Consider the following 24343-nt stretch of genomic DNA (forward strand, 5'->3'; position numbering starts at 1 on the left):
AGACTACATGCTTCCTTTCATCTACTTCCATAAACCTATTCATTTAACTAGCCCATGTCTGAATTTTCTGCTTTCTTAAATGTAACGAAATACATATACACTAACATCGCATTGACTCTGCACCTCGATTCGAGTTAATTGCAGTGTGTGCCAGCTATGGCAGCCCTGTATGGTTTAGTATGCGTGTGTGTGTCACACGAGTTAGGGAAGCCTTACTTTTACTCTGCTGTGAGTAGATGCCAGGGGATTTTCTGAGAACATGGTTTAAGGTATCTGGTCTCTAGTATCTCTTCTGGGAAGGGTGAGAGAGTTGGGATGAGGGATTAGCAGAAGAACAGTTCACAGTTAATAAACAAAGGCCTCTTCCTGTTCTTGTTTTTGTTGTATGTGTCTAGGATTTAGAAGAATTCTGCTTTAAGTTTTGCATCAATCATTTGACAGAAGTTACCCAGACTGCTGCGTTCTGGCAAATGGATGGTCCCCTGCTAAAGGAGTTCATTGCTAAAGCCAGTAAATGTGGAGCCTTTAAGAATTGAGGCCAAGGCTGCTGGGCTGGGTGTGGGCGCTCTGAGGCGCTGGGTGAGGTGACTCTGCAGGTAAAGCCCCGACACAGTGTGCTGTAGGAATGCATGAAGGACATTGGTTCTTGTGAGTCTCTTTTTACATCGCTTGTTTGTAGATATGTACATTTTACATGTGATTGTTCTTACGTTTGATGAACATTGGGAAAGGATGGCAGTTTACATGCTTTTGTTCTTTTAACTTTATGAAAGGGTGTTTTGGACTTGGGCCACAGGCCCTTCCACACCGTCTGTGGAGGAGGCCCTGTCGGGTGCTTCCTGAGCGCTGCTCACACTCACCAACCTCCTGTGGGGGCATCAGCACTGGGGGGGTCATAGTGGGGGTCATAAAGAATATTCTATACACATTCAACCACCTAGACAGTCAAGGAATGGTTAGGTTTCTGAGATGCTCTTAATGCATAGGCATGTAGGGCTGTAGATGGCTCAGCAGGTAAAGGCTCTGTCACTAAGCATGAGGACTTAACCTCATGCCCAGGACACACATGGTGGAGAGAGACAGCGGACTTACAGTTGTCCTCTCACTGTTGGAGGTGTACCATGTCTACACACAGACACCACAAAGAGGAAGAAGAAGAAAGAATTAGTACCTATAGGGAAGTAACGTGAAAAGCTGGTGGTAAAGAAGCTTTTTTCAGGAAGGAAGAAGGTGACAGAAATTAGAGTCTCCCCTGATTGCCCAACAGTGCTTCACTAGGGTGCAATGGCAAACAGGGTGCACACTATCGTACCCTTTATAATTACTCACAAACACACTCTGCGTGGCTGTTCTTTTCTGACTTGATGTGATTGCTAAAGCCACCCCTCGTACAGGACGCCATAGAATGCTCATAGTTTTAGGTGGTGGGAGGAGCCTAGGCCAAATTCCATCAAAACCTAATTGAAGCTTCACCTTCACCTCTCTACTTTCGGCTTTTCCTTTCTTTAATTGTGTTAGGAATACTTTTGTCATACACTAAGCTAGGGCTCCATAGCAATTCTTTTCCTGAAAGGTCATTTGTCAAAGATTGTATCAGGGTGGATGGTGACTGAGGCACCAAAGCCAGGCAGGTGTGATGACAGGCAGGATGAATACGAACTACAGCTTAAAGGCCTTCTTCCTGATCGTGCCCCTGCCTCCTCAGTGACACTTTCCTGACCAGGATGGAGTGGACATTACGTGATTTGCTGTGGTAGATCATCTGTAGAACCACAGTTCTGTGACTTAGGGCCTCGAAGCAGTATCTTTAGGAAAGTCACCGGTGGTCTCACTTGAAAAACTTCTCCATGGGAAAAGCACAAATCACAGCTGCAAATCCACATCGACAGGTAGTTTACCTGACAGACATACGGACTTCCTGATCCCGCTGAACAGCTAGAGAGTGAGTGTGAGAGTGTGCGTGTGCGTGTGTGTGTGTGTATGTGTGTGTGTGTGTGTGTGTGTGTGTGTGTAAGAAAAGTCCTTTAAAAGGGGTTTGCGTATTTTTTTAATGCAATCTTTTTATTTTTCTACTTGGTTTTGGTTATAATCATATAAACAAAAAACTTCTTGAAATTAATGTTTTCTTCTGATGTAATAATGGAAGGCAGAGAAGTCACATTTCTTAAAAGAGCCCAACTGTATCCTTGAAGTTACTGGAACCAATTTTATATTCAGTAATCAGGATGCATTTGTGTAACTCCTTGACTGACACACTAATAAACAATGTCTTAAGGCACATTGTACACTCGCGCTTGTTTTCCCCTTTAGTAGTGTAAAGCCTGAAAAAGGGATAAACTTGATTAATATGTGGATTTCAGTTAAAAAAAAATAGCCCCCTACAAAAAATACCAATAACATGTATTTCAGTTCCTGGAGGGAGAAAGAGAGTAGATGCCAGGTGCTGGGACAGCACAGATGTGTAGTTTCTGTTTGGCAAGGTGAAGTGGTTTGGGATTCATTTTGACTATTTTATGTATTGAACTATGTATTTTAAAAGGCTTGATAAAGAGAAAGAACAAAAGGAGTTGAGGTATTAAATTTCGTTACTACATTATATCACAATTATTAACATTATCAGTGTTAAAATAAAAATAAGGTACCACTCTGAATGTGTCGACTTATTTCTCAACTAACTCAGCACCAAAAGATCTTATTTCTGTTAAGACACTTGAACCCTCAGATAGAAAAACCATTAAAAATGAAAAGTAGCAGCCACTATCCTTGCGAGACATAACAGCTGTGAAAATTGGACTAATGACCAATAATCTAATGGAATGTTCGCAGTGTCGTTGAACTAACTTTATACGTGGAAGGGTGCACATTTCATGACATCCTTGTGGGGGTCACAGGACAATTGGTAAAAGTTCGAAGTGCTAGACATCTCACGAGCATTTATTTTCACACGATGGAACCACAGACAATTGTTCTGAAGATGTTTTCTGTACACTAGGGGGAAACATGAAGTGTTAGCTCACCTAGAAACAGTACAATAAACATAGCTGATCATGAACCTGGCTCTATGTCTGCAAAATACATACATATATACATACATATGTACGTACGCTCACACTGCAGTCATTCCAGCTGATCTGACAGGAAGTGGCTTAGACTGGCCTTGGTCACCACAGTGTTATACAGGAATGATTCCTACACAAGTGTGTGTGAGCACTCATTACAAACTAGACCCAATGTTAGGACACAGCTCAACTTCATTCTGACAGGTGCTTTACTGTAACCCAGAGGATCATGGGAGGAAATTAGAAATGTGAATGTGAGAGGAGTCAAGGGCCAGGGGCAGTGTCGCACGCAGATCTGATGCATATTGTCAGGTGGGGAAAGCCTCCGTTCTCCACATTCCCTATTCCCCTGGTGCTCTTATTCAAAGAGCCCAGTTGAAATGCTGGACTCGGTCTTGAAGATGAAGCTTGCCCTTGTAATGACTGTGCCCACAAAGACACTTCTAAAAAGACTGATGGAGACCCACAGAATTTGTAAGAACAGAATAGTGCACTGTGTCTTGTTACAGCTGAGGGCTGCTGGGAACTGTATTAAAGAAACTGTTGATTCTTCACAGCGTTTTGTCAAGCATTTATTAAGTGTGCTCAATGTTGGGAAGGTGGTAGTGAGCAGAAACCCAGGGTACCAGCGAGCTATGCACAGGAGTGAGGCTCTGCTCCATTCTGATGAAGTCACTAATACTGAGAGGAGACCATGATGACACAGACCTACTGCAGGAGTAGCAGAAGCAAGAAGAAAGCTCTAAGATTCCACAAAAGGATGAGCAAAGGCTGTGGTGTGGCTGCCCCTGACTAGGGTGGGTAGGGTAGGTAGGAGGACTTCCTGCTCCTTAGAGGACATGGGGGCCTGATCCAGTTGACTGGAGGAACAGCTGTTACTGTCAGGAGAAGGCAGGACAAGTGAGATGACAAGAGAGGAGCCAAGAAACAACCTGTCAGGTATGGAGCCTGGCTGAGCAGTAGCAGGTCAGAGCTGGAGGGGACTGGATCTGTCACAGGCTGTCTCCTGAGCCTGCTTGCACTTCAGGAGACTCCTGGCATCTGCACTGGTGGTCCTCAGGAGGTAGCAAGGACCCTGAAGTAGAGCCTGAGGGATCCAGGACCCCACATTCTTGAAATGAGCGCAGGTTTTGTTGTAAATCTGCAAGTAACTCAAGCTGCTGCTTCATCTGGTTCAGCCTTTCTTCACATTCACAAGCTTTGCTCTTGATTGCTTTAAAAGAAAGAAAGTGGCTTCAGTGTGTGCAGGAACAGGATTAGGGATAGGTTACTGTCTCTAGACTGGATCCGTTCAGATATCTACATTACAGTCACTGGACCTCAAATGAGAAGACAGAGTGGTCTGAGGAGACAGTCTATCAGCATCTTGGCTGCTCTTCCTAGCTCAGTGTGGACACGCACATGTGTCATGTGAACTTGATTCCTTCATGGTAGAACAAGGTTACAGTGTATTCATTTATTTAGAGACTACAGTATGTTGCTGGCCTTTCAGTGACAACTCTTTCATGAGCACACCTCTGGCTCTAAGGACATTTGGTACATCTCAGCTTTGGGTATGATTTAGGAACAGAAAATGTTTGCTGTAGAAACCAACCAAGGTGATTGTAGTTGGATTTAGAATCCTCACAATTGAATCTTTAAATTCTTAGCTGTCAGAATGACTGCATACCAGTACTTACCTTAAAATACTGGGCTGAGTCTTCCAGACCAGGATGTCACTATATCAGGTAGTGTCTTGAGGTGTCCCTATCATATGCAGTGTGACATTTTCCAAACACATGTAAGTCCAAAGGAAATACAGTTTTTTGACGTTTGGTTTTTTAAAGCTATTCTTATTATCAGACATTCTCAAGTGATTTTCAAAGTTAACTCCTCTGCTGACTAAAACTGAATACTGCAGAGTCCAAATGAGATCAAATAACAGAGTCAGAGTGAAAGAGCCTGGGCACATTGAGGCGACACAGGCGACCTGACTGCTCTTTACGTAAAACTTGCTACCACATAGTTTTACTGACAGGCACATCTGTAGAAAGAACACTAGGGCATTGTGTCATAAATAAGAGGGAGAGAGGAAGCTACTCATACCATTCTGTGTGAATCTGTCCCTCATCCATATCCAGAGGTGCAGGACATGGAAATGTTTAATAATGAAAGGCCATAATGAATGCAATCTCCTGTTGTTTTGTTTTTTAAACGAGGTCTCACTGTGTAACCCAGGCTCCCAGCTCTCCTGCCAACTGCTGGGATTGCAGGTATGTACCATAATGCCCAACTAAACTCATCACATTTCTGAAAGACCGGATCTCCCTATTCCTGACTGCCTAGAATCATTAAAATTAAACAAGCAAACAAAAAACTCAAAAGAAACAAAAGCTACCACCTAAAATTCTTCTTGATTATTCTTGGATTTTTTTTCTTGATTCATTTTAGAATTACAGTACTCAGTGCTTCAAGAGATTTGAACACAAACCTTAGGAAAAGTAACTGGACATCTCTTCATGGGAGAGGGCAACAGACTGCAGAATGGATCACAGTTGCCTCTATCTTGCTGCCTTGAGGCAGAGAGGCTGCAGGAAGCCGCCTCAGCTCCAGTGTCTGCCTGTCTATACAAGGATCAAAGTACTCTGAGCAAAAAACTTGGGTTATTTCTCTCTCCTCGGTGCGCTTTTATGTATCTACCTGGAAAACAGCAGTGATCAAACTACCTACAGCTCACTGCATTTTCTCTAGAGTGATCGTCTATGGATTGATCTTTATCTCCTGGCTCTCTCTCTCTCTCTCTCTCTCTCTCTCTCTCTCTCTCTCTCTCTCTCTCTCTCTCTGTGTGTGTGTGTGTGTGTGTGTGTGTGTGTGTGTGTGTGTGTGTGTGTTCGTGCTCTTTTGCTGGTCTTCTGTATTGTACTTTGCTGTAACGGATTTTTTCAAAGTTTGACAAAAACTGTCCTTGAGAGAATATTCACTGTTTTGTCACCTGTCATTTTGATCTGAATAATAAATATGACTGTTCCTTATTTTATGAATCACCTACCTTCTTCGAATTTTATTAACGTGTCTTTAAATAGTCCACAGTCAAACAGTAAGATCTTGATCCCTTCATAGTCTAGAGGGAGAAGCAATTACCTGTGTTAATTTTAATGTGAATAAGTCACATGGGGAGAAAGAGAAAATAACCCCAACAGGAAGAGAGAGGATCAGAGAAGGGCAGCTCAGTGCAGGCCCAGCAGGGAAGTGGGAGAAGCCTCAGCTCACTGTCTCTGTGCAGCCAGGACTTCTGGGGAGGGAGCACCTGTGCTCCAGGGAGCCCCAGGTGATTAGGAGGCACCCCAAACTTTGAGAGTTCTTAGTTTTGAGAAAATAAGCAAATAAAATTATGTAACAAAGGAGCTCTGGGAAATGTGTAATGCTAATTGATGTTTTGGTTGTCATAGAGAAAGTCACTTAAAAGTCAGTATTTTACATTGTCCCTTACCTTGTAACGCATCAGATCACCCTAACGAGCAATTACAAGACTTGTAGCTCACATTATATGTTACAGGAGGTCCCAGGGACCATGGACTTGCACACTGTAAGTGGAATTTTTATTCCTAGGAGCCATTCAGAAAGAAACTCCCACTATGCAGTTGATCTAACCAACTACACCAAGGCCTGGAAGATGGCTCAGCAGAGAGGGCTGCTTCCTACCACCTGATGACCCCAGCTCACTCCCCAGAACCCACATTGTGGAAGCAGAACCAACTCCTCTGTCATCCTTTATTCTGTACCTGTGGCTGGGCAGGGGCACAATGTAATATTTAAAAAAATTATGTGTGTGTGTTGGGGGGTGGGGGGCGTTAGGTATCCTCAGAGTCTGTGTGTGTGCGTGTGTGCGTGTGTGCGTGTGTGTGTGTGTGTGTGTGTGTGTGTGTGTGTGTGTGTGGTGCGGGGTGGGGCTTTACGTATCCTCAGAGCCTTTAAGAATGTCAGATCCCCAGGACCTTGACTTCCAGGCAGTTATGACCTGCCAGACATGAGTGTAGGGAACCAAATTGAGATCCTCTTCAAGAATATGTGTGTTCTTCTGTACCTGGCTGTCTCTCCACCCCTGTCATAATTCTTTCAAGTCCCTGGATTTATTAAGACAGAAGTTGAGGCACATCAAAATTATAACCTACAGGCTGGTTCCCAGGACCCATGTTGGATGGCTTACAACTGCCTGTAACTCTGGCTCCAGGGATTCATACAGTTCTATTCTCTGTGGGCACTTGAAAACCCATGTCCATATAAACACACACACAAACACACACACAGACACACATATACATACACACACACACACACACACACACACACACACACAAATTAAACCTATTTTTTAAAGTATATCTGAAAACAGCAGCTGTATCCACAACAACAAAAGCAGACAAACTAGCACAGCTCAGCTGAAGGATGGCTCCATCCAGCTGTTTGCACCTCTGGGAAACAGAACTCCTGGCCTCAGTGCACTTCTGCCTCTAACTAAAGAATATGTATCTTTCATATTTTGTTCATTTATTAACTGGAAGTTTTAGATTTATTTATTACTTTGTGTATGTGTGTGCATGCCTAGTAACTGGACAAGAGAGGGTGTTGGAATCCCCTCAAACTGAAGCTATGCTTGTAAGCCACCATGCAGATGCTGGGGACTGACCTTGAGTCTTCTGCAAGAGGAACAGTACTCTTGACCACTGAGCAATCTCTCCAGCCCATGATGTGTGTTCTTAAAGAATGGGTTAAAGGAGGGAGGGAAAGCATGGGAAGGTGTGTTTTCTAGAATGTGTTTACATTTAGCCCACTCAGTACCTGACTCTGAAGCAGTATCATCCATGAATCTTCCATGAATTGAAATCATTTTTTGTTGTATCTGTTCAAATAATTCAGTAAGAAGTCCTGCTTCCAGGCATTTCTTAAGAAAAGAAGCTTTGACAGCTGCATCTACAAACAAAGGATGCATTGTTAGGAGGAAATGGACAGCGATTCTCATCATGTGGTCACTTTGTCCTTTACCAGTTGATGGGTGAGCATACATGTCTCCATTACTGTGTAGCTCAAAGAGTAAATGGTCCAAAAATGACATTTCTCTGCTCATAATAACTATGAATTGATGTGGTTTTGTAAAATTTACTTTAATTGCTTGAGATGACAGCCCCTCGTATTTGTCACTGATTTTGTGTTGTTAGGAGATATTCCCTTTATAGAACAAAAGCTACCTGTCCCTGTGAGGGGTAGCATACCACTGGACTCTGGCTTCACACAACCCTATGTGTAGAGACTTGGGCAGTCCTGTCATCGTCCTCAAGTGGGTGCTCCTCAGAAGATAACCCATTGCTTCCTAATCCAGACTTCATCGTTTATATCCTTTGACTAGGGATCTTTCTTATAGTATTTGCACTGAACAAAACAGTTATGAAGTGGGCCAAAGTTTTTCAGAGAGTACTTTTCTTTTGAGATAGGGTCTAAATATGTAGCTCAGGCTGGCCTGGAACTATTCTCTCTCTCTCTCTCTCTCTCTCTCTCTCTCTCTCTCTCTCTCTCTCTCTCTCTCCCTCCCTCCCTCCCTCCCTCCCTCCCTCCCTCTCTCTCTCTCTCTCTTTCTGTATAATATATATACATATATTATAATTTCTATGTACACATTATAATCATTTACTGTCAACACACAGTAATGGGAAAAAACCCTTAATGATACTTTCCAATGAGTTAATGACTACACCTAGCGAAGGCTACTTGCTGCTCTTCCAGAGGACCTTCAAGCATCCATAGTCACCTCCATCTGTTACCTAAGGTATCCACCCACACAAAAAGGTGCACATAAGAACTACAAATGAGAAGAAATGAGATTTGTCTAAATAATTAACTTTCTTTAAACACACTTGAAACTTACCAACTTGTGTGGGTTCTTGACCCCCTGGAGCATGTCGTTGGCAAAATAATCTGAAAATACAGATGATCAAAGAATCACTGAATCTTTTAATTTGTAGAGTTACACCAACCTTTGTCTCCCTTGTGCTGGTGTTAGAGCTACATGCAATTACACTGGCTAAAGTATTTAGTTTTAAAAAGTAATGTGTCTAAATCCATGTCAAATTGTTAGCCGATATCCAGTATGTGTGAGGATGGCCATTGTCTTTGTGCACTTTGAGCATTAGAAAGGAGACTCTGGTCTCTTACAGCATAAATGCTGGGAGAAGCCTTTGAGCAGTCCTTTTTCCTAAGAACTCAGGTCTCAGATGACAGGCTTCATTCAGACTATTCACAGTTTTGTGAATCCTCACAGTTCACACAGACACATGTGCAGTACTGTGGAGAGTGACTTTTCAAGGTCAGAACTTGGATTTGGCCAGTGTCTTCAGAGAGAAGGCAGCACAGCAGGCTGGAGGACTGCAGTGAGGAGCTGTAAGGGACTTCTCTGCCCAGGCTTGCCTTTGTCTCAGCCCTTAGCAGACCTAGGGTCCTCCTGTTACCCAGTGCCCTCCATGCAGCCTTCCCAGCAGCACCCAGCTCAGTCACCTCCTCTGGATCTGCATCCTCTGAGCACCTTTCATTTGGTCTCAATTGCATTCCCAGAGGGACTTGGATTTGGGTCCTATCTCTCCTGAACATTGATTTTAGGTTTATATACCATGCTTGCCTAGGAGTTTTTAAAACATAACGAAGTATGGAAAATATTAGCATAGACTCACCGGTGTCTTCCCTGTCCCCAGTGTCAGTAATTTTCAAGTCTAGGCAAACGCCTTCCTGCTTCAGCCCCTCCCATGAGCCAGTGTTCATTGAGTCCTCTCTGCACTAATGTACCAACCTAATGAGACCTTGTCAGGTTCATCCTGAGTGTCACTCAGCCCCTTGTAAAGTATCTCAGTTACTCTATGAACCTCAATGTTTACATTAAAATGTCAACATCAGAGAAGCACATTCACTCCTTGAATAAGTTAAAACACTTTGTTTAATTGAGTAAGTATTTCCAGCGTGGTTAGTAAACATTTTTAAAGCTTTTTATTTATCTCCATAAGTTCAAGACCAGCCTGGGCTACTTGGTGAGATACCATCTGCAAACATAAAAACTTGGTACAGCAGGGATTTCCTGTGATTAAAAACGACTGTCATAATAAATTGAGCTCTTTGTGAATGTATACAAAAAATGAAATTCTAAAAATACAACCCCTATTGGTGTCTCCATAATTCAAATATAAAGAGTACTGTTCAATACTGAATGACAAGCTGCGGGCGAGCAAGAGGGCTCTGAAGGTCAAGGTGCTTGCTGTCAGCTCCCACAGCCTCAGTTCCATGCCTGGGTCCAACACTGGAAGCAGAGAGCTCATTCCCACAAGGTGGGAGGACAGACCCATGACCTGTGGATGTGTGAGTGAAGGAAGGTGTCTTCCTGCTACAGAGAAGAACAGGCCTGAACTGGCTCCTGTGTCTTATAGGACGTGCATGCTGCCACTCAGAATGAGGCTCTCCCAGGAAGAAGAGAGTAAAGAGAAGATTTAGAAAGTCAAGCAAACCCCTTGAGTACTTCTTAGTCCTGTCAAGTGCGGAAATGAGAAGCTGAGTTCCTGGTGGTGTCCCATGATCCTGTCCTCACGTGAAACTCATTTGCATAAATTAAGCCTGAGAAGCATGTCACAGCCTAGCCATTCCTTACCCATCCCCACCACTCCACCATGGAGTTTTAAAGCTATTTGATTACTTGTAAGTTCCATAATCCTCATCAACTTGTAGAATTGCGCGGTCCTCCTTGGCACAGTGTAAGTGGTAATTCTTGGGACAAGACTGTAAATCACATCCCACGGTGGCTCCCTTGTTATTACAAAATGAGCATTTCTATAAAAGAATAGATCACAATGAGTTAGTACTCTTTCTTTGCTAAAAAGTAAGGCTGCCATTAAACAATGTTCAAGCCAGTAGCCCTGTGTTCTTCTCCTGGCTATCTCTGGCATATCCCAGCCTCTGTGCCCGCACTAGATAGGAATTAGATTTGGCAACCCATGAGGAAGTTTCAGCAAAACTGCAGCCACCTGGGATCAAAGGCCTGGGATAGAACGTTGTGTAAGTGTCTACAGAGATGCAAAAGCATTAGATGGTTTCCAAAACCAGTCTTCCCCTTTAATAGAGACTCTTTAGAAAGCAAAGCTCCAGGCTTCCTTATCACTGGACAGACACTCGATTTGGAGTCCTGGAGCCTTAGGCCAGAGCAGCTCCTTCTTGTGCCACTAAGACATGTGTGGCCTCAGCTGTCACTTGGTATGACTTCCACCCAGACATTCCTCCCTGGAAAGGTGGGGCCTGCACCACAGAGCAGGAGTTGAGAATTGTGTACAATAAAGTGCACCAGTTTCAATTTTGTAGAAACTAAACAATGAAAACATCACTGAAGACACCATTTTCTTACTCCCTTGATTTTATTGCTCTACCACATCTTATCTGAAGGTGGAGTAGAGATGGTTAGGTGTTGTATGGCTGCAGGAAGCCCTTTGAGCAGTACTAAAGCTGTATGCTGTAACGAGGGGTAAACCAGCAATGACCAACTCCGATTGACCACCCTTTGGATACACGCAGTCCAAGCCCTATAAGGCTCTCTATAGAGCAAGAAACAGCAACCTACAGGCTCCCAAGTAAGGACCCCATGATAATACATAAGGGAACACAAGGAAAAGTCAAAAATAGGTTTGAAAGAAGATTAATATATAGAATGCTAAACCAGAGCATACAGGAGCAGTTATTGAATTGTAGAGGTAAAAGGTAGCAGCGTGAATAGTGAAGGGGAGACTGCACCCTGATGATACACTCGCTGACACTTCCACAATGAGCTCTACGCATCTGAGAGGAGAGAACCTCAAAGGAGAAAAGAACTCCAGAAGATCAGGCTGTGGGCATCCTTGCTGGGCCTTTACATAATCAGTTATTAATGTGGGAGGGCGCAGCCTCTTGAGAGTGCAGCCATCCCTGGGCTATAAGGAAACAGTGAGTGAGTAGCTCTCGCCTCCTGTGCCTTTTCGCATCCCTTTCTGTTGCCTGTGCTTCCAATGCATCTCAGTTTCCCAATAGGAAAGTCCATGAAAACTCTCACGGATCACAACTGCTTTCTCCGTATTCTGTTTACCCAGCTGCCCTCATTCTGGTCTGGGATGTTTCCTTGCAGGCAAATCCTACAACAGTGCTTCTCAAGTTGTGGGTCTTGACCATGGGAACACATATTTCCGAAGAGCTTAGGAACCGGGAATCAGCTCAGTAGCTAAATTGCATTTATAAAGGGCCAAAGAAAATAAATTTATGATTGGTGGTTCCTAAGTCCGTATGAAATGTGTTTCCTTTTCATCATTCCCCACACAGTCAGAGCCTCTGTTCTAGAATCTGAAGATATTCTTCCTTAACTGTCCATGAAGAGCCTCAAATGCAATTATCAGAAAATGATAAAAGTAATGTTTGAGTTCACATTGGCTGGCCACTTTCTAATTAGGAGAATTTACATTCAGCATGCTGGTACAAATACTTTGAAAAAGAAACATACCAGTATGTCGCCACTCATTGACACCTTTCTTTGGGTGTGGTCAGCCATGGTAAACTTGACATCCTGTTTACTCTTCTACAAATGGCCTGTTATAAACGTAGCCAGGAGACACAGTTGACCTTGGAGGAGAGCCTCTGAGCCCTCCTTCTTTCCTGGAAAGGCCCATATGCCCTCAGCTCCCAGGCAGATGCTGTCAGTGATAACCACCCAAACTGGTGCAGAAAGACATCAGTCACCTGTGACCTTCAGAGGACATTGTCCTCCATGTCAAGGATGAAGCCTTTTGCTCTGCATGCTGCCTGCAGCTCTGTGGCAGGACAGTAGAGGAAGAACTGAGATGGCGCTGTTGAGCTGTGAAATTGGAACTTGCTCTGCTGAAGTGACAGGAAGGACTTGTTCCAGCCTGTCTGACCAGTGTTTTCTCTCAGAGAGAAGGGGCTCAAGCCTGCTCTCCTGATGTTGTAAGCAGAGAGCGTCAGCTGAGGCAGGGTCTCACAATCCACCTTCCAGCTCTCCTCATGTTTCTTGAAACTTACTTTACCACAGACTCTGTTTTTAGGTGGAAGGTTTATTTTATTTTTACTTCTGTGTCTGAGAGAACAAGTCTGTAAGTACATGTCTCTGTGGAGGCCAGCAGTGGGCATCTGATACCCTGGAACTGGAGTTACAAGCAGTTCTGAGTTGCCATTTGGTGATGGGGACCAAACTCAGGACTTCTGGATGGGTAGCAAGCATTCTGAACGGCTGTACCATGTCTCCACACCCATGAAGACTGTCCTTTGAACGTAGTACAAAAGACTCATTATTTATGAATAATAAGACATATCAACTTACCAATCTTCTCCCTCTCCAGATCTCTTTCTTCACTGATTTGACAGCAAAGCTTCTGGCTGGATTACGTGGATCATGAGGACCACACTCCACCAGTCCTGATGAATACAGCTGCACAGTGAGAGAAACCCAGAGTTGGTGTGAAGCATTCCTGATGGACACAAGTCAGACATGGTTCTGAACAGGGCTGAAGAGGAGGCAGAGTGGACCAGGACTCAGAGCACTGGCCACTGTGCACTAGATGACCGGATGTGAGCCATGGAACTCCTGTGAGAACCCTCAGTCTGCAGACACAGTTGTCCTTGGTAACTGATCTCTCCTGACTCTGGAGCAAGGCAGACAGTGGCTCCTACAGCACTGTTCTCTGCCTAGGAATGCAGAGCAGGCAATGACTGGAGCCATGGAGTCAGAGAAACCATAGCAAGGGACAGAGGCCATTCCTGGTGGATTCCCAGGCCTTCTTAGATTTCAATGACCATGCCTGCCTCTACACCCATTTCACAGATTTTCACTCTTGTCATTGTTGATATAGGGTCTCACTGTAGTTCAGTCACTGGACTGAAACTGACAGAGTTCACTTGTCTCGGCCTGTCAGTGCTGGGACCAAAGCCATACACAAATATGCCTGACTTTTATGCTGTTTTTTAAAGATAAGATGTATCTATACATCCCACTTTACCTGGACCCTGGCCTCCTCCTTAGTTTTTTGCAGTGGAAATTCAGGTACGACCACAGCTACCCCCAAACTTCCTTGTGTATTTTAGAGGCCACAAGTCTCTTTGCTCATCAGTATTTTAGAGGATGGAGAGAGGGCTCAGTTGTTGAGCATGTGTACTGTTCTTCTAGTGTTCCAGAGGACCTATATTGTGCACTCAGGTCTAGGTACCCAGCTCACAAGTGACAGAAGACCACCTCCAGTAGGTAACACACACACACACACACACACACACACACACACACATGCACACATACTAAAATTGTTCTAAAAGATTTTTATTAAATAATTAAAATTCTTTACTAAACTATTATACAAGTATTGTATTAAATATGGGTGTGTGTATGTTCTGTGTGATTTATATCCTAATGTGCATGAGTGAGTGTATTTGTGTGTGTGTGTGTGTGTGTGTGTCTGTGTGTGTGTGTGTGTGTGTTTATATTGTTATCTGCTTGGAGAAAAAAGAGACTTACTTTGGCTGGCATTCTCTACAGATCTTTAGCTTTTTTCTAAGATTTTTTATAAAAATGAGTGTTTTTCCTGCATGTATCTATGTGGATCACATGAGTGCTAGTTTTGGCCCAGGATAGAAGAAGACATTGGATTCCAGGAAGTGGATTTACAAATGCTTGTGAACTAACCCTGTGTTCTGAGAACTGATCCTGGGTCCTCTGCAAGAGCAGCTTAACCACACAGCCATCTCTCCAGCACCTCTCCATCTATATTTTTTAATATAGCCACTCCCTGACCTTGGAGAGCTCACAAGTTGGGCTCACCTGGTTGGCCAGCAGGGTCTAGAATCCTCCTGTCTGTACTCCACAGTGTGGGGCTGCAGGCAGTGTATGCCAGGTGGAGATTTATGTATGGATCCTGGGGTGGAAGTCAGGACTTCATACTCAAGTTCCCAGCACTTCCCTAACTGAGCCACCAGCTTTCTAGCTCCAGAGAGCTAAGTCTCCCGAGTCACATAAACCTAAACAATGGGCTGGCTTTCACTTGAAGGTTAATGTCACAGAGAAACTCAAAAAACTGAAGAGCATGAGAAACATGAGAAAAAACTTGTGACACTTTCATAGGCAAAGACATTTTGTAAGTATTAGAGATTATAATGCAAATGTGAATACTCGCATGTGGAGGTCGGAGAATGACCCTGGGAAGTGGTTCTAACCTTTCCCGTGGTTTGGAGTTAGGGTCTCCGTGTTTCTGCTGCTCTGCTCCAGCTGCAAGCTTAGTGCAGGGATCTGTTCTACTTCATCAGGATTAAAGTTGTTCTCAGAAAGATGCTAAGAGAAAATCGTGGCCAGGAAGGTGACTCGTCAAGAACAATCACTTGCTGCCAACCTGACAATCTAAGGCTCTAATGTGGTGGAGGAGGGAAGGAAATCCTGCAAGGTGTTCTCTGACCTCCTCCTGCATCCTCTGGTACATGCATAAAGAAATAAATGGATGTCGTTTTTTCAAAGGCCAGCCATGGATAGGAAAAAATACCATGTATACGTCTGATCAAAGACTTGTGTCTAGAGCACAGGAAAGCCTTACAACTCAATAAAACAATTCGGTTTAAGATGGCCATGTGGCAGGGGACAGAGAAGACCCTCAGTGAGTAAAAGCATTGGTTGAGCAAGCCTGACAGACTGATCTCAATTCCCCAAACCCCAGTAAAAAGGCAGGTGCTGTGGCTAGAACCACACATCTGCTATCCGGGTGTCCCAGAGAGAGAGGAGAGCGTCATCCAGAACTGCGCCTGCTGCGAGAGTTGTAGAACCCATGAACAAGGAGGAAGATACCAGCTCCGGAGAAAGCTGCCCTCTGACCTCCATGAGCATGCTCTTCACGTGTATGTAGACACACGTGTGCACACATACACACATGTACACACACATACACATATAAAAACATGTATGCACACACATCTTTTTTAATAGACAGGCTCTGTGATGTGTATCAAAGGTAAAGCATTTGCTTATATTTTCCATACTCTGGGTTTGATCCTCAGCAACAGGAAAAAGAGAGAGGTTTAAAATCCAACCTGATAGTACAGAGTGAAAAATACACACATGGGAAAAGATAACCAAGATTAACACCCCTAACACAAATTAAAATCATGGAGAAAACAGTGTGCAGGCAAGAAATAGCCTGGGTTTGAAATGATAAACATTTTAGTGTGAAATGCACACTTACTTTATAACGTGGAAATTCTTTAAATGCTTTCCAAGGGGATTAAAGGCATATAGGAAACAAAGGCTCATACATAGATGTTCATTGTAAATTTGCTGTCACCTCATATTGGACAGAATGCATAGGTTGATAGACAGATGAATAGTCTGTGACCTATCCATTAAATAACATAATATAAAGGCAGGGAAGCAAATAGTTATACATCTGTCTAGTATTCTGAAAGGACCAGTTCAGGGCGCTCAGGTCCTCTCATGCTGAATATTTTATATGAGGATATAAAACCGTATCACATATGCACAGAGCCTGTTGTCGAGTTTTCTCTCAATGTGACCCAAGCTAGAGTTATCTGAAAGGAGGGAACTGCAAAGGAGAAAAAGCCTTCATAAGATCGGGCTGTAGGGGATTTTCTTAATTAGTGACCAATGGGGGAGAGTCCAGCAAATACTAGATGTTGCCATCCCTGGGCTGCTGGTGTTAGATTCTGTAGGAAAGCAGATGGAGCAAACCCTGAGAGCAAACCAGAAAGCAGCCCCCTCCTTGGCGTGTCCATGGTCTCCTGTATTCAGGTTTCAGCCCTGTTTGAATTTATGTTTTTAATTCCTTCTATAATGAGCAGGTATATGGAAATGCAACCAAATAAATGGTTTCCTCCCAATTTGCTTTTGAGTCATGGTGTCTTGGAGGCAGTCGTAGAAGCCCTAACACACATCGCTTCTCGGCCTTTTGGCTAAGATCAAGTGTAGAAGCCCTAACACAGCCTATGCATGCCTGTCTGTCCGTTACATCTTCTCCGGAATTAGACAATATAAATGCTACTGAAGTGTCGTCTGCTATAAATGTCAATGCAGCACAGCAAGAAGAAGTTCATGGGTATTCCCCATAGGCATAGATATCCTGAGTCGTTTGACTGAGTGCAGAGATGTAGAACGCAAATGGGACCAAACGCACACAGGCCCAGGAGATGCTCTGCATCACTGGGGAGCAAAGAGACCACACACTAAGGAGGCCATGCTGCAGCACTCCCGTCCTGTGATCTCTGACAAAATGAGCAATCCAGAGGGACATGGAGTAAGTGTGGGCTGACTGCAGAGAGGCATGAGGGGATGTTCTGGGGTCCTGGGAACTCTCTGAATAGTGACAGTGACCACATGGAGCAAGTATGTCTCAAAACACAACTGCACACTGCAGTCACTACATTTTTGTTTTAATGAAAAGCATATCAAGAAAGTTTACTAAAAATACTGGCATGTCAACAGACAATTGGAAGTGACTTCAAATTACCAGGAAATGTTATAAGGACACAACAGGTTAAAGGGAAAAGGCTCCCTGCAGCCCCTGTGCTTCATTCACCCCTTGGCCATGTTGTTGGGACGGCTGGTGAAAACTCAATGTGGCTTCTAGGTGGCGCTAGAGAGGCAGTGCTCATGTCTGACCTTGATGGGTAAATTGCACTTATGGGACACAAGGTCCTTGATGTAGAAATACACACTCAAGGATACAGGACAGATGATTCATAATTTAACACAGATCTGATACCTTGATGTGACCCTACATACCTGTAGACTCAGCACTCAGGAGACTGGGGCAGTTAGAACTAAATCAGTATTTCCACCTCAAAGGCCCTCTGCCCCTGCAGACATTATGACTTCTGTCATCATCGTCTTCACACAGAGATCTTCCGTGCTGGTTGTGAGGCACCATGTGAGTGCTGGGAATGGAAACTAGTTCCTCTGGAAGAGTGTCTGGTGATTTTCACCACTGACCCACTTTTCAGTCCTAAACATGTAGTTTTAAAGTTTTTACCAGTAACTTACCAGACAGTTTTCATGAGCTGCTATATTCGATGATGGTTCGAAGTAAATCACACTCCAGTCATGGCCTTCAGGGCAGAGGGCACATGTCCACTTCTCCATCTTTTTGTCACTATTAGCGTCACCTATAAATAACAACTAGGTTAAAACAGAACAGCACTTCATGGCCTTGGTAGCTCCTCCAGTCTTCAAAAAGGGGAGAGGACCCTCTTCTCAAGATGGACTGTAAACTCCTCGAATAATTACAAATCAACGTCTAATCTGTGAAAAGGAGCATGTCTTGTGTGGTACAGCCTCTGTTCGGTGCTGAAGACCAGTGCTGTCAACAGAAACAGAGCAAGGCACATAGGTTGGCTATGGGCTCACTGAAAAGCTTCTAGAGGTCTTAGTGAACTGATAAAATATTCATGTAAAAAAATTTGTGATGGTGTCTGAGACAGGCATGTAGAGCAAAGGTTGATCGCATGTCTACTTAGCAGAGACAGTGGGCGTAGGTTCACCTGTGTGGCCAATGAGCTCCCTTACCATAAGATCTTGGTCTAATTTACAGTGCAAGGCACTGCTTCCTCCTGCTGGTCCCAAGTCCACTAGAAATCAGTTGGTCCCCCCTATGACACTGTGTCACTCTTCCTCCAGGGACATGTCCTGCCGTGCTGGTTGTAACTGTAGCACAGTGCTCACAGCTGTGTGAGATTGTGGACTTCTTTTATTCTCCAACAAACTACATGGCACTTTTCAGTACTATGAAAGCCACCAAACAGGGAAGAACCTGATTATTGCTTAATTTCTCTGTGACCTGTGCCCAACAAGATAGTGTCTGTGGCAATAGGGTCTTTTGATCAGGTTCTCAACTGGTCAATGTGCAGAGAGTAGATGTGTGTGGAATAGTCAGTCATGAACAAGACACTAACAATCACCAGACCCCACCAAGGCTCCGGGAACACAGTGAAAGTTAGGATGGATGGATGCTAAGATCCATAGAAACAGGGTCTTGCAGGATGACAGAAAAGCTGTGATCATGAACTCAAAACAAGTGGGGTTACCTGCAGAAGGCCTGCACAGGATCAAACCAGATAAAAGGGGGCCAACATTCACTAGCATCAACCCCTAAGTGAGGAGATCTGTCAGTTGATGGTGTGTGGGGGAAGGCGGTTTCCTTTAGGTGTGGCCTGGCCACTACCATGAATTAGTGGTTGACCACACACACACACACACACACACACACACACACACACACACTACACAGATGGAGAAAAGAGCAAAGGAACAGTTGAGCAACGCAACGTAAAGACTCTCAGCAAGGCAGGAGCTAGATGAAGATCCCAGTAAATCTGTCAGAACACTCTGTGTCTGCGCAGGACACTAGTTATACAAGATGGAAATTCCACATAAACTGTCACCAAAGAAGTTTTAAGCTCAATGGAATCACAACGTATATACATATGTAAATACACTCATACATACATACATACATACATACATACATACATACATACATACATTAATCACAATACATTCCAGATACTAGAGCAATGGCTCACTAAACAGGAGCACTAATTAATTTAAGCAGACGACCATGGCCCAGTTCATGGTGAGCTCTAACCAAGCCTAACTCTCCATCCAGAGGGAATCCTAGGCTGCCTGCTCTAAAGAAAGAACATCGAGGACACACATGGTACACAGATGTTCATGCAGGCAAGATAGTCATACACAAAATAACGTCAAACATACACTGGCTGCAAGAGGATTACAGGCTGGAATTAATGAGTAGTTGACTGCAAATTTGGCTGTACACATCTTCACCAAGTGAGTGATAATGGTTGCCTGGGTTGTCTCAGGGATGGAGGATGCTTTTGCTGAATGTAGTGACATCCTTTGGGCAGTGGTCACTGCAATCACTGTTGCTAGAAAAGGGCTGAAAAGGTGTGGCATTGGTGCCTTCTTGGTTGTGATGCTCTCACGATAAGAGAAAACCATCTCCAAGCGAATGTCAACAGGGGAGACCCTGAAACATCAGCCTGCACAACACAAGCTTTTAGGACACTGAAGGCTACTTGCAATACACAACCCAACCTGTTTCTCAGTATTCTCCAATTCCCCTCCAAGAGACCTTCTTTGCAGGTTCCCAGCATCCCCATAAAATCTACCTCCCCTTCCCAACAGTATGTCTTGAGTAATTATTTCACAGTGCAGAGCTCCCAGATCTGTGAAGCAAGGACCCAAGAGGATAGAATAGCTTTCAGTGCCTACAGATTTCCCACATGCTGTAAGCCCCACTCCAGCCTCAGCATCATCCTGCAGTCTCCCTTGGGGGAAGTGGAGTGGGAGCTCTTCCTGCTGGTCCACACCCTAGAACTCACCATTCAGGACTGAGTTGGAGCCCCCAGGTTCCTCTTGGGCCATGGCTGGGTACCTGCACTTCTTGAAGTGCCTCTGTAAGTTTCTAGGTTCTAGTTTCCTTTTCTCAAATTGGGGTGGAGCCCACAAACAGGAGTCTGAGAGGAAGTGCAAGTTGAGAGCAGTATGCTAGCACATTTTCACCTCGGAGTTGCCATTTTCAAAAGGGCTCTAGTTTAATTTCTCTGTTGATGTAATGAAACCCAAGGTCCAAAGTAACTTAAGAAAGGAAAGGCTTCATTTGAGCTATGTTGGGCAGTGGACTGTGAGAAGTAGCATGGTCCTCAGTTGAACTAAGGCTAGAATCCCCGGAGACCATGCAGGGACAGTAGTAGCTTCGCCTGCTCCCAGGCACCAGGTCCCTGTCACAAACCACAATCCCTCCCCCATAGATTTATGGCCAATAGACATGTAAGGGCAATTTAGCAAGACCCCATGTAGAAAAGGACATGACCTGTGGTCTGTAGGCTCAGGATAGATCTCCATGCTAGTGAAGTAAATGGAGGCCTGGAGGGCTTAGCCAATAAACTTTCCGTCCCAGACCTCCTCTCTGTAAAAGGTATTTAATCTCAGGCCCAGTGTAGTATGGTTTTACACATCCACCTTCCTCCATGGCAATAAAGGATTCAGAGCCATGGACTGTCTCTTTTCATCGGGATCCACCTTGGAGACATATGGAGAAGTCCTTCACTACAGAGACACTGTCTAATCTCCTGTAGAAGGCCTCTCTCCACTCCCAGCCACAACTGCCTCCAAGCCAACCAGTTCAAGCCAGGAAACATCCTCATGGGACTAACCAGAGCTCTCTCCCTTCTCCCTCCCGCCCCGGACCCAGACTACATCCAGCCCTAGGGCCCACATGCTATTCTCAGCTCTTCTGAGACTTCCAGCAGTGCCTGGGTGTCCAAGAGCCTGGGAACTCCACAGCCCAGGGACCAGTGAACCAGCTCCATCTGTCCCTCAAGCTAGCCTGTGCTTCCCCACTCCTAAGTAGTATCCCAGGGCTTCTCTCCTGTCCAACATGCTCAGGGCCACTGCCTGGGTCAAGCACAGTCAAACTTCCCTTGTACTGTTTCTCCAAGCAGACAGGGGACCCACAACCATAAAGGACTAAAAGTTGCAGTCATCATGCCAAGAAAAAGGGAGAAAGCGGGAGCAGGGAGGCTTTCTGGATGCTTCCCTTGGCTCCCTAACCCTGCTGTGCACTACAGCACACAAACACCCCCCATGCTGGAGCTGCACACAGTGACCTGTCCCTTCCTCCATCAACCCAGTCAGGAAAACGTCACTCGGGCCACTCTGATGGAGTCAAGTATGGAGAAGGTTCCTCTTCCCAGGTGTGTCAAGTTGACAACGTCAAACAGCCATCGATCAACTTGAGAAAAACCACAGCAAACATCCTGACCGTACTTGTTTTGATGTGTTCTTGGATTCGGTTTGCCAGAATTTTATTGATTATTTTTGCATCGATATTCATAAGGGAAATTGGTCTGAAGTTCTCTTTCTTTGTTGGGTCTTTGTGTGGTTTAGGTATAAGAGTAATTGTGGCTTCATAGAAGGAATTCGGTAGTGCTCCATCTCTTTCAATTTTGTGGAATAGTTTGGATAATATTGGCATGAGGTCTTCTATGAAGGTCTGATAGAATTCTGCACTAAACCCGTCTGGACCTGGGCTCTTTTTGGTTGGGAGACCTTTAATGACTGCTTCTAGTTCTTTAGGAGTTATGGGGTTGTTTATCTGGTTTATCTGTTCCTGATTTAACTTCAATACCTGGTATCTGTCTAAGAAATTTCCCTTTCCTCCAGATTTTCCATGAATATAGGCTTTTGTAGTAGGATCTGATAATTTTTTGAATTTCCTCTGATTCTGTTGTTATGTCTCCCTTTTCATTTCTGATTTTGTTAATTTGGACACACTCTTTGTGTCCTCTCGTTAGTCTGGCTAAGGGTTTATCTATCCTGTTGTTTTTCTCAAACAACCAGCCTTTGGTTCTGTTGATTCTTTCTATGGTCCTTTTTGTTTCTACTTGGTTGATTTCAGCTCTGAGTTTCATTATTTCCTTCCTTCTACTCCTCCTGGGTGTATTTGCTTCTTTTTGTTCTAAAGCTTTTAGGTGTGCTGTCAAGCTGCTGATATATGGTCTCTCCTGTTTCTTTCTGCAGGCACTCAGAGCTATGAGTTTTCCTCTTAGCACAGCTTTCATTATGTCCCATAAGTTTGGGTATGTTGTACCTTCATTTTCATTAAGTTCTAAGAAGTCTTTAATTTCTTTCTTTATTTCTTCCTTGACCAGGTGATCATTGAGTAGTTGAGCATTGTTCAACTTCCATGTATATGTGGGTGTTCTTTCCTTATTGCTATTGAAGACCAGTTTTAGCCCATGGTGGTCTGATAGGACACATGGGATTATTTCTATCTTTCTGTATCTATTGAGGCCTGTTTTATGACCAATTATATGGACAATTTTGGAGAAAGTACCATGAGGAGGTGAGAAGAAGGTATATCCTTTTGTTTTAGATAGAATGTTCTATAAATATCTGGTAAGTCTATTTGGTTCATGACTTCTCTTAGTCTATCTATGTCTCTGTTTAATTTCTGTTTCCATGATCTGTCCATTGATGAGAGTGGGGTGTTGAAATCTCCTACTATTATTGTGTAAGGTGCAATGTGTGTTTTGAGCTTTAGTAAGGTTTCTTTTATGTATGTAGGTGCCCTTGTATTTGGAGTATAGATATTTAGGATTGAGAGTTCATCTTGGTGGATTTTTCCTTTGATGAATATGAAGTGTCCTTCCTTATCTTTTTTGATGACTTTTGGTTGAAAATCGATTTGATTGGATATTAGAATGGCTACTCCAGCTTGTTTCTTCAGACCATTTGCTTGGAAAGTTGTTTTCCAGCCTTTCACTCTGAGGTAGTGTCCACCCTTGTCTCTAAGGTGTGTTTCTTGTGGGCAGCAAAATTCTGGGTCCTCATTACATATCCAATTTGTTAATCTGTGTCTTTTTATTGGGGAATTGAGTCCATTGATGTTGAGAGATATTAAGGAAAAGTGATTGTTGTTTCCTGTTATCTTCATATTTGGAGGTGAGATTGTTTGTGTGCTTGTCTTCTCTTTGTTTTTTTGAAAAATGATTAGTTTTTTGCTTTTTCTAGGGTGTACCTTGCCTCCTTGTGTTGGGCTTTACCATTTATTATCCTTTAAAGAGCTGGATTTGTAAAAAAGATATTGTGTAAATTTGATTTTGTCATGAAATATCTTGGTTTCTCCATTTATGTTAATTGAGTTTTGTTGGATACAGTGGCCTGGGCTGGCATTTGTGTTCTCTTAGGGTTTGCATGACATCTGTCCAGGGTCTTCTGGCTTTCATCATCTCTGGTGAGAAGTCTGGTGTAATTCTGATAGTTCTGCCTTTATATGTTACTTGACCTTTTCCCCTTACTGCTTTTAATATTCTTCCTTTGTTTTGTGCATTTGGTGTTTTGGCTATTATGTGATGGGAGGAGTTTCTTTTCTGGTTCAATCTATTTGGAGTTCTGCAGGCTTGTTGTGTGTTTATGGGCATCTCTTTCTTTAGGTTAGGGAAGTTTTCTTCTATGATTTTGTTGAAGATATTTACTGGTCCTTTGATTTGGGAGTCTTCACTCTCTTCTATACCTATTATCCTTAGGTTTGATCTTCTCCTTGTGTCCTGGATTTCCTGTATGTTTTGGGCCAGTATCTTTTTCTGTTTTACATTATCTTTGACAGTTGTGTCAATGATTTCTATGGAATCTTCTGCTCCTTAGATTATCTCTTCTATCTCTTATAATCTGTTGGTGTTGC

General features: G+C 43.7%; 2 protein-coding genes across 5 annotated transcripts in view; one reads left to right on the top strand and one right to left on the bottom strand.

The window, feature by feature from the left end:
• Positions 1-2651, top strand: part of Rcbtb1 (RCC1 and BTB domain containing protein 1) — a 47468-nt gene extending 44817 nt beyond the window's left edge. For 2 of the 3 annotated variants that reach the window (XM_039093499.2, XM_039093498.2), the window contains one exon: positions 396-2651. In XM_039093499.2, coding sequence (XP_038949427.1) covers positions 396-536 — 141 coding nt within the window. In that variant the 3' untranslated portion in view covers positions 537-2651. 3 annotated transcript variants of the gene reach the window in all.
• A 967-nt stretch (positions 2652-3618) lies between these two features.
• On the bottom strand, positions 3619-21266 carry Phf11b (PHD finger protein 11B). 2 transcript variants are annotated; one of them, NM_001014235.1, is made up of 8 exons: positions 20481-20536; positions 18124-18245; positions 13420-13527; positions 10765-10898; positions 8959-9008; positions 7878-8009; positions 6088-6159; positions 3619-4272 (listed from the first exon to the last, which is right to left on the bottom strand). In NM_001014235.1, exons 1-8 carry the CDS (start codon positions 20521-20523, stop codon positions 4052-4054), a joined length of 882 nt encoding a protein of 293 aa, NP_001014257.1. In that variant the 5' UTR covers positions 20524-20536; the 3' UTR covers positions 3619-4051. The 2 variants fall into 2 exon arrangements, with proteins under 2 accessions (NP_001014257.1, XP_063130549.1); XM_063274479.1 differs by lacking the exon at positions 6088-6159 and having other exon boundaries at positions 20481-21266.
• Between the last annotated feature and the right edge of the window lie 3077 nt (positions 21267-24343).

Source organism: Rattus norvegicus, chromosome 15, assembly GCF_036323735.1.
Source record: "Rattus norvegicus strain BN/NHsdMcwi chromosome 15, GRCr8, whole genome shotgun sequence".
In the NCBI taxonomy this organism is placed as follows: Eukaryota; Metazoa; Chordata; class Mammalia; order Rodentia; family Muridae; genus Rattus; species Rattus norvegicus.

Excerpts from the sequence above, each read along its gene's own strand:
- Phf11b (NM_001014235.1), bottom strand. The coding sequence starts at position 20,523 with ATGGCCCAAGAGGAACCTGGGGGCTCCAACTCAGTCCTGAATG. Across the intron at positions 18,246-20,480 it reads CTCCAACTCAGTCCTGAATG|GTGACGCTAATAGTGACAAA; the intron begins GTGAGTTCTAGG and ends TGTTATTTATAG. Across the intron at positions 6,160-7,877 it reads TGATACTGCTTCAGAGTCAG|ACTATGAAGGGATCAAGATC; the intron begins GTACTGAGTGGG and ends TTCTCCCTCTAG.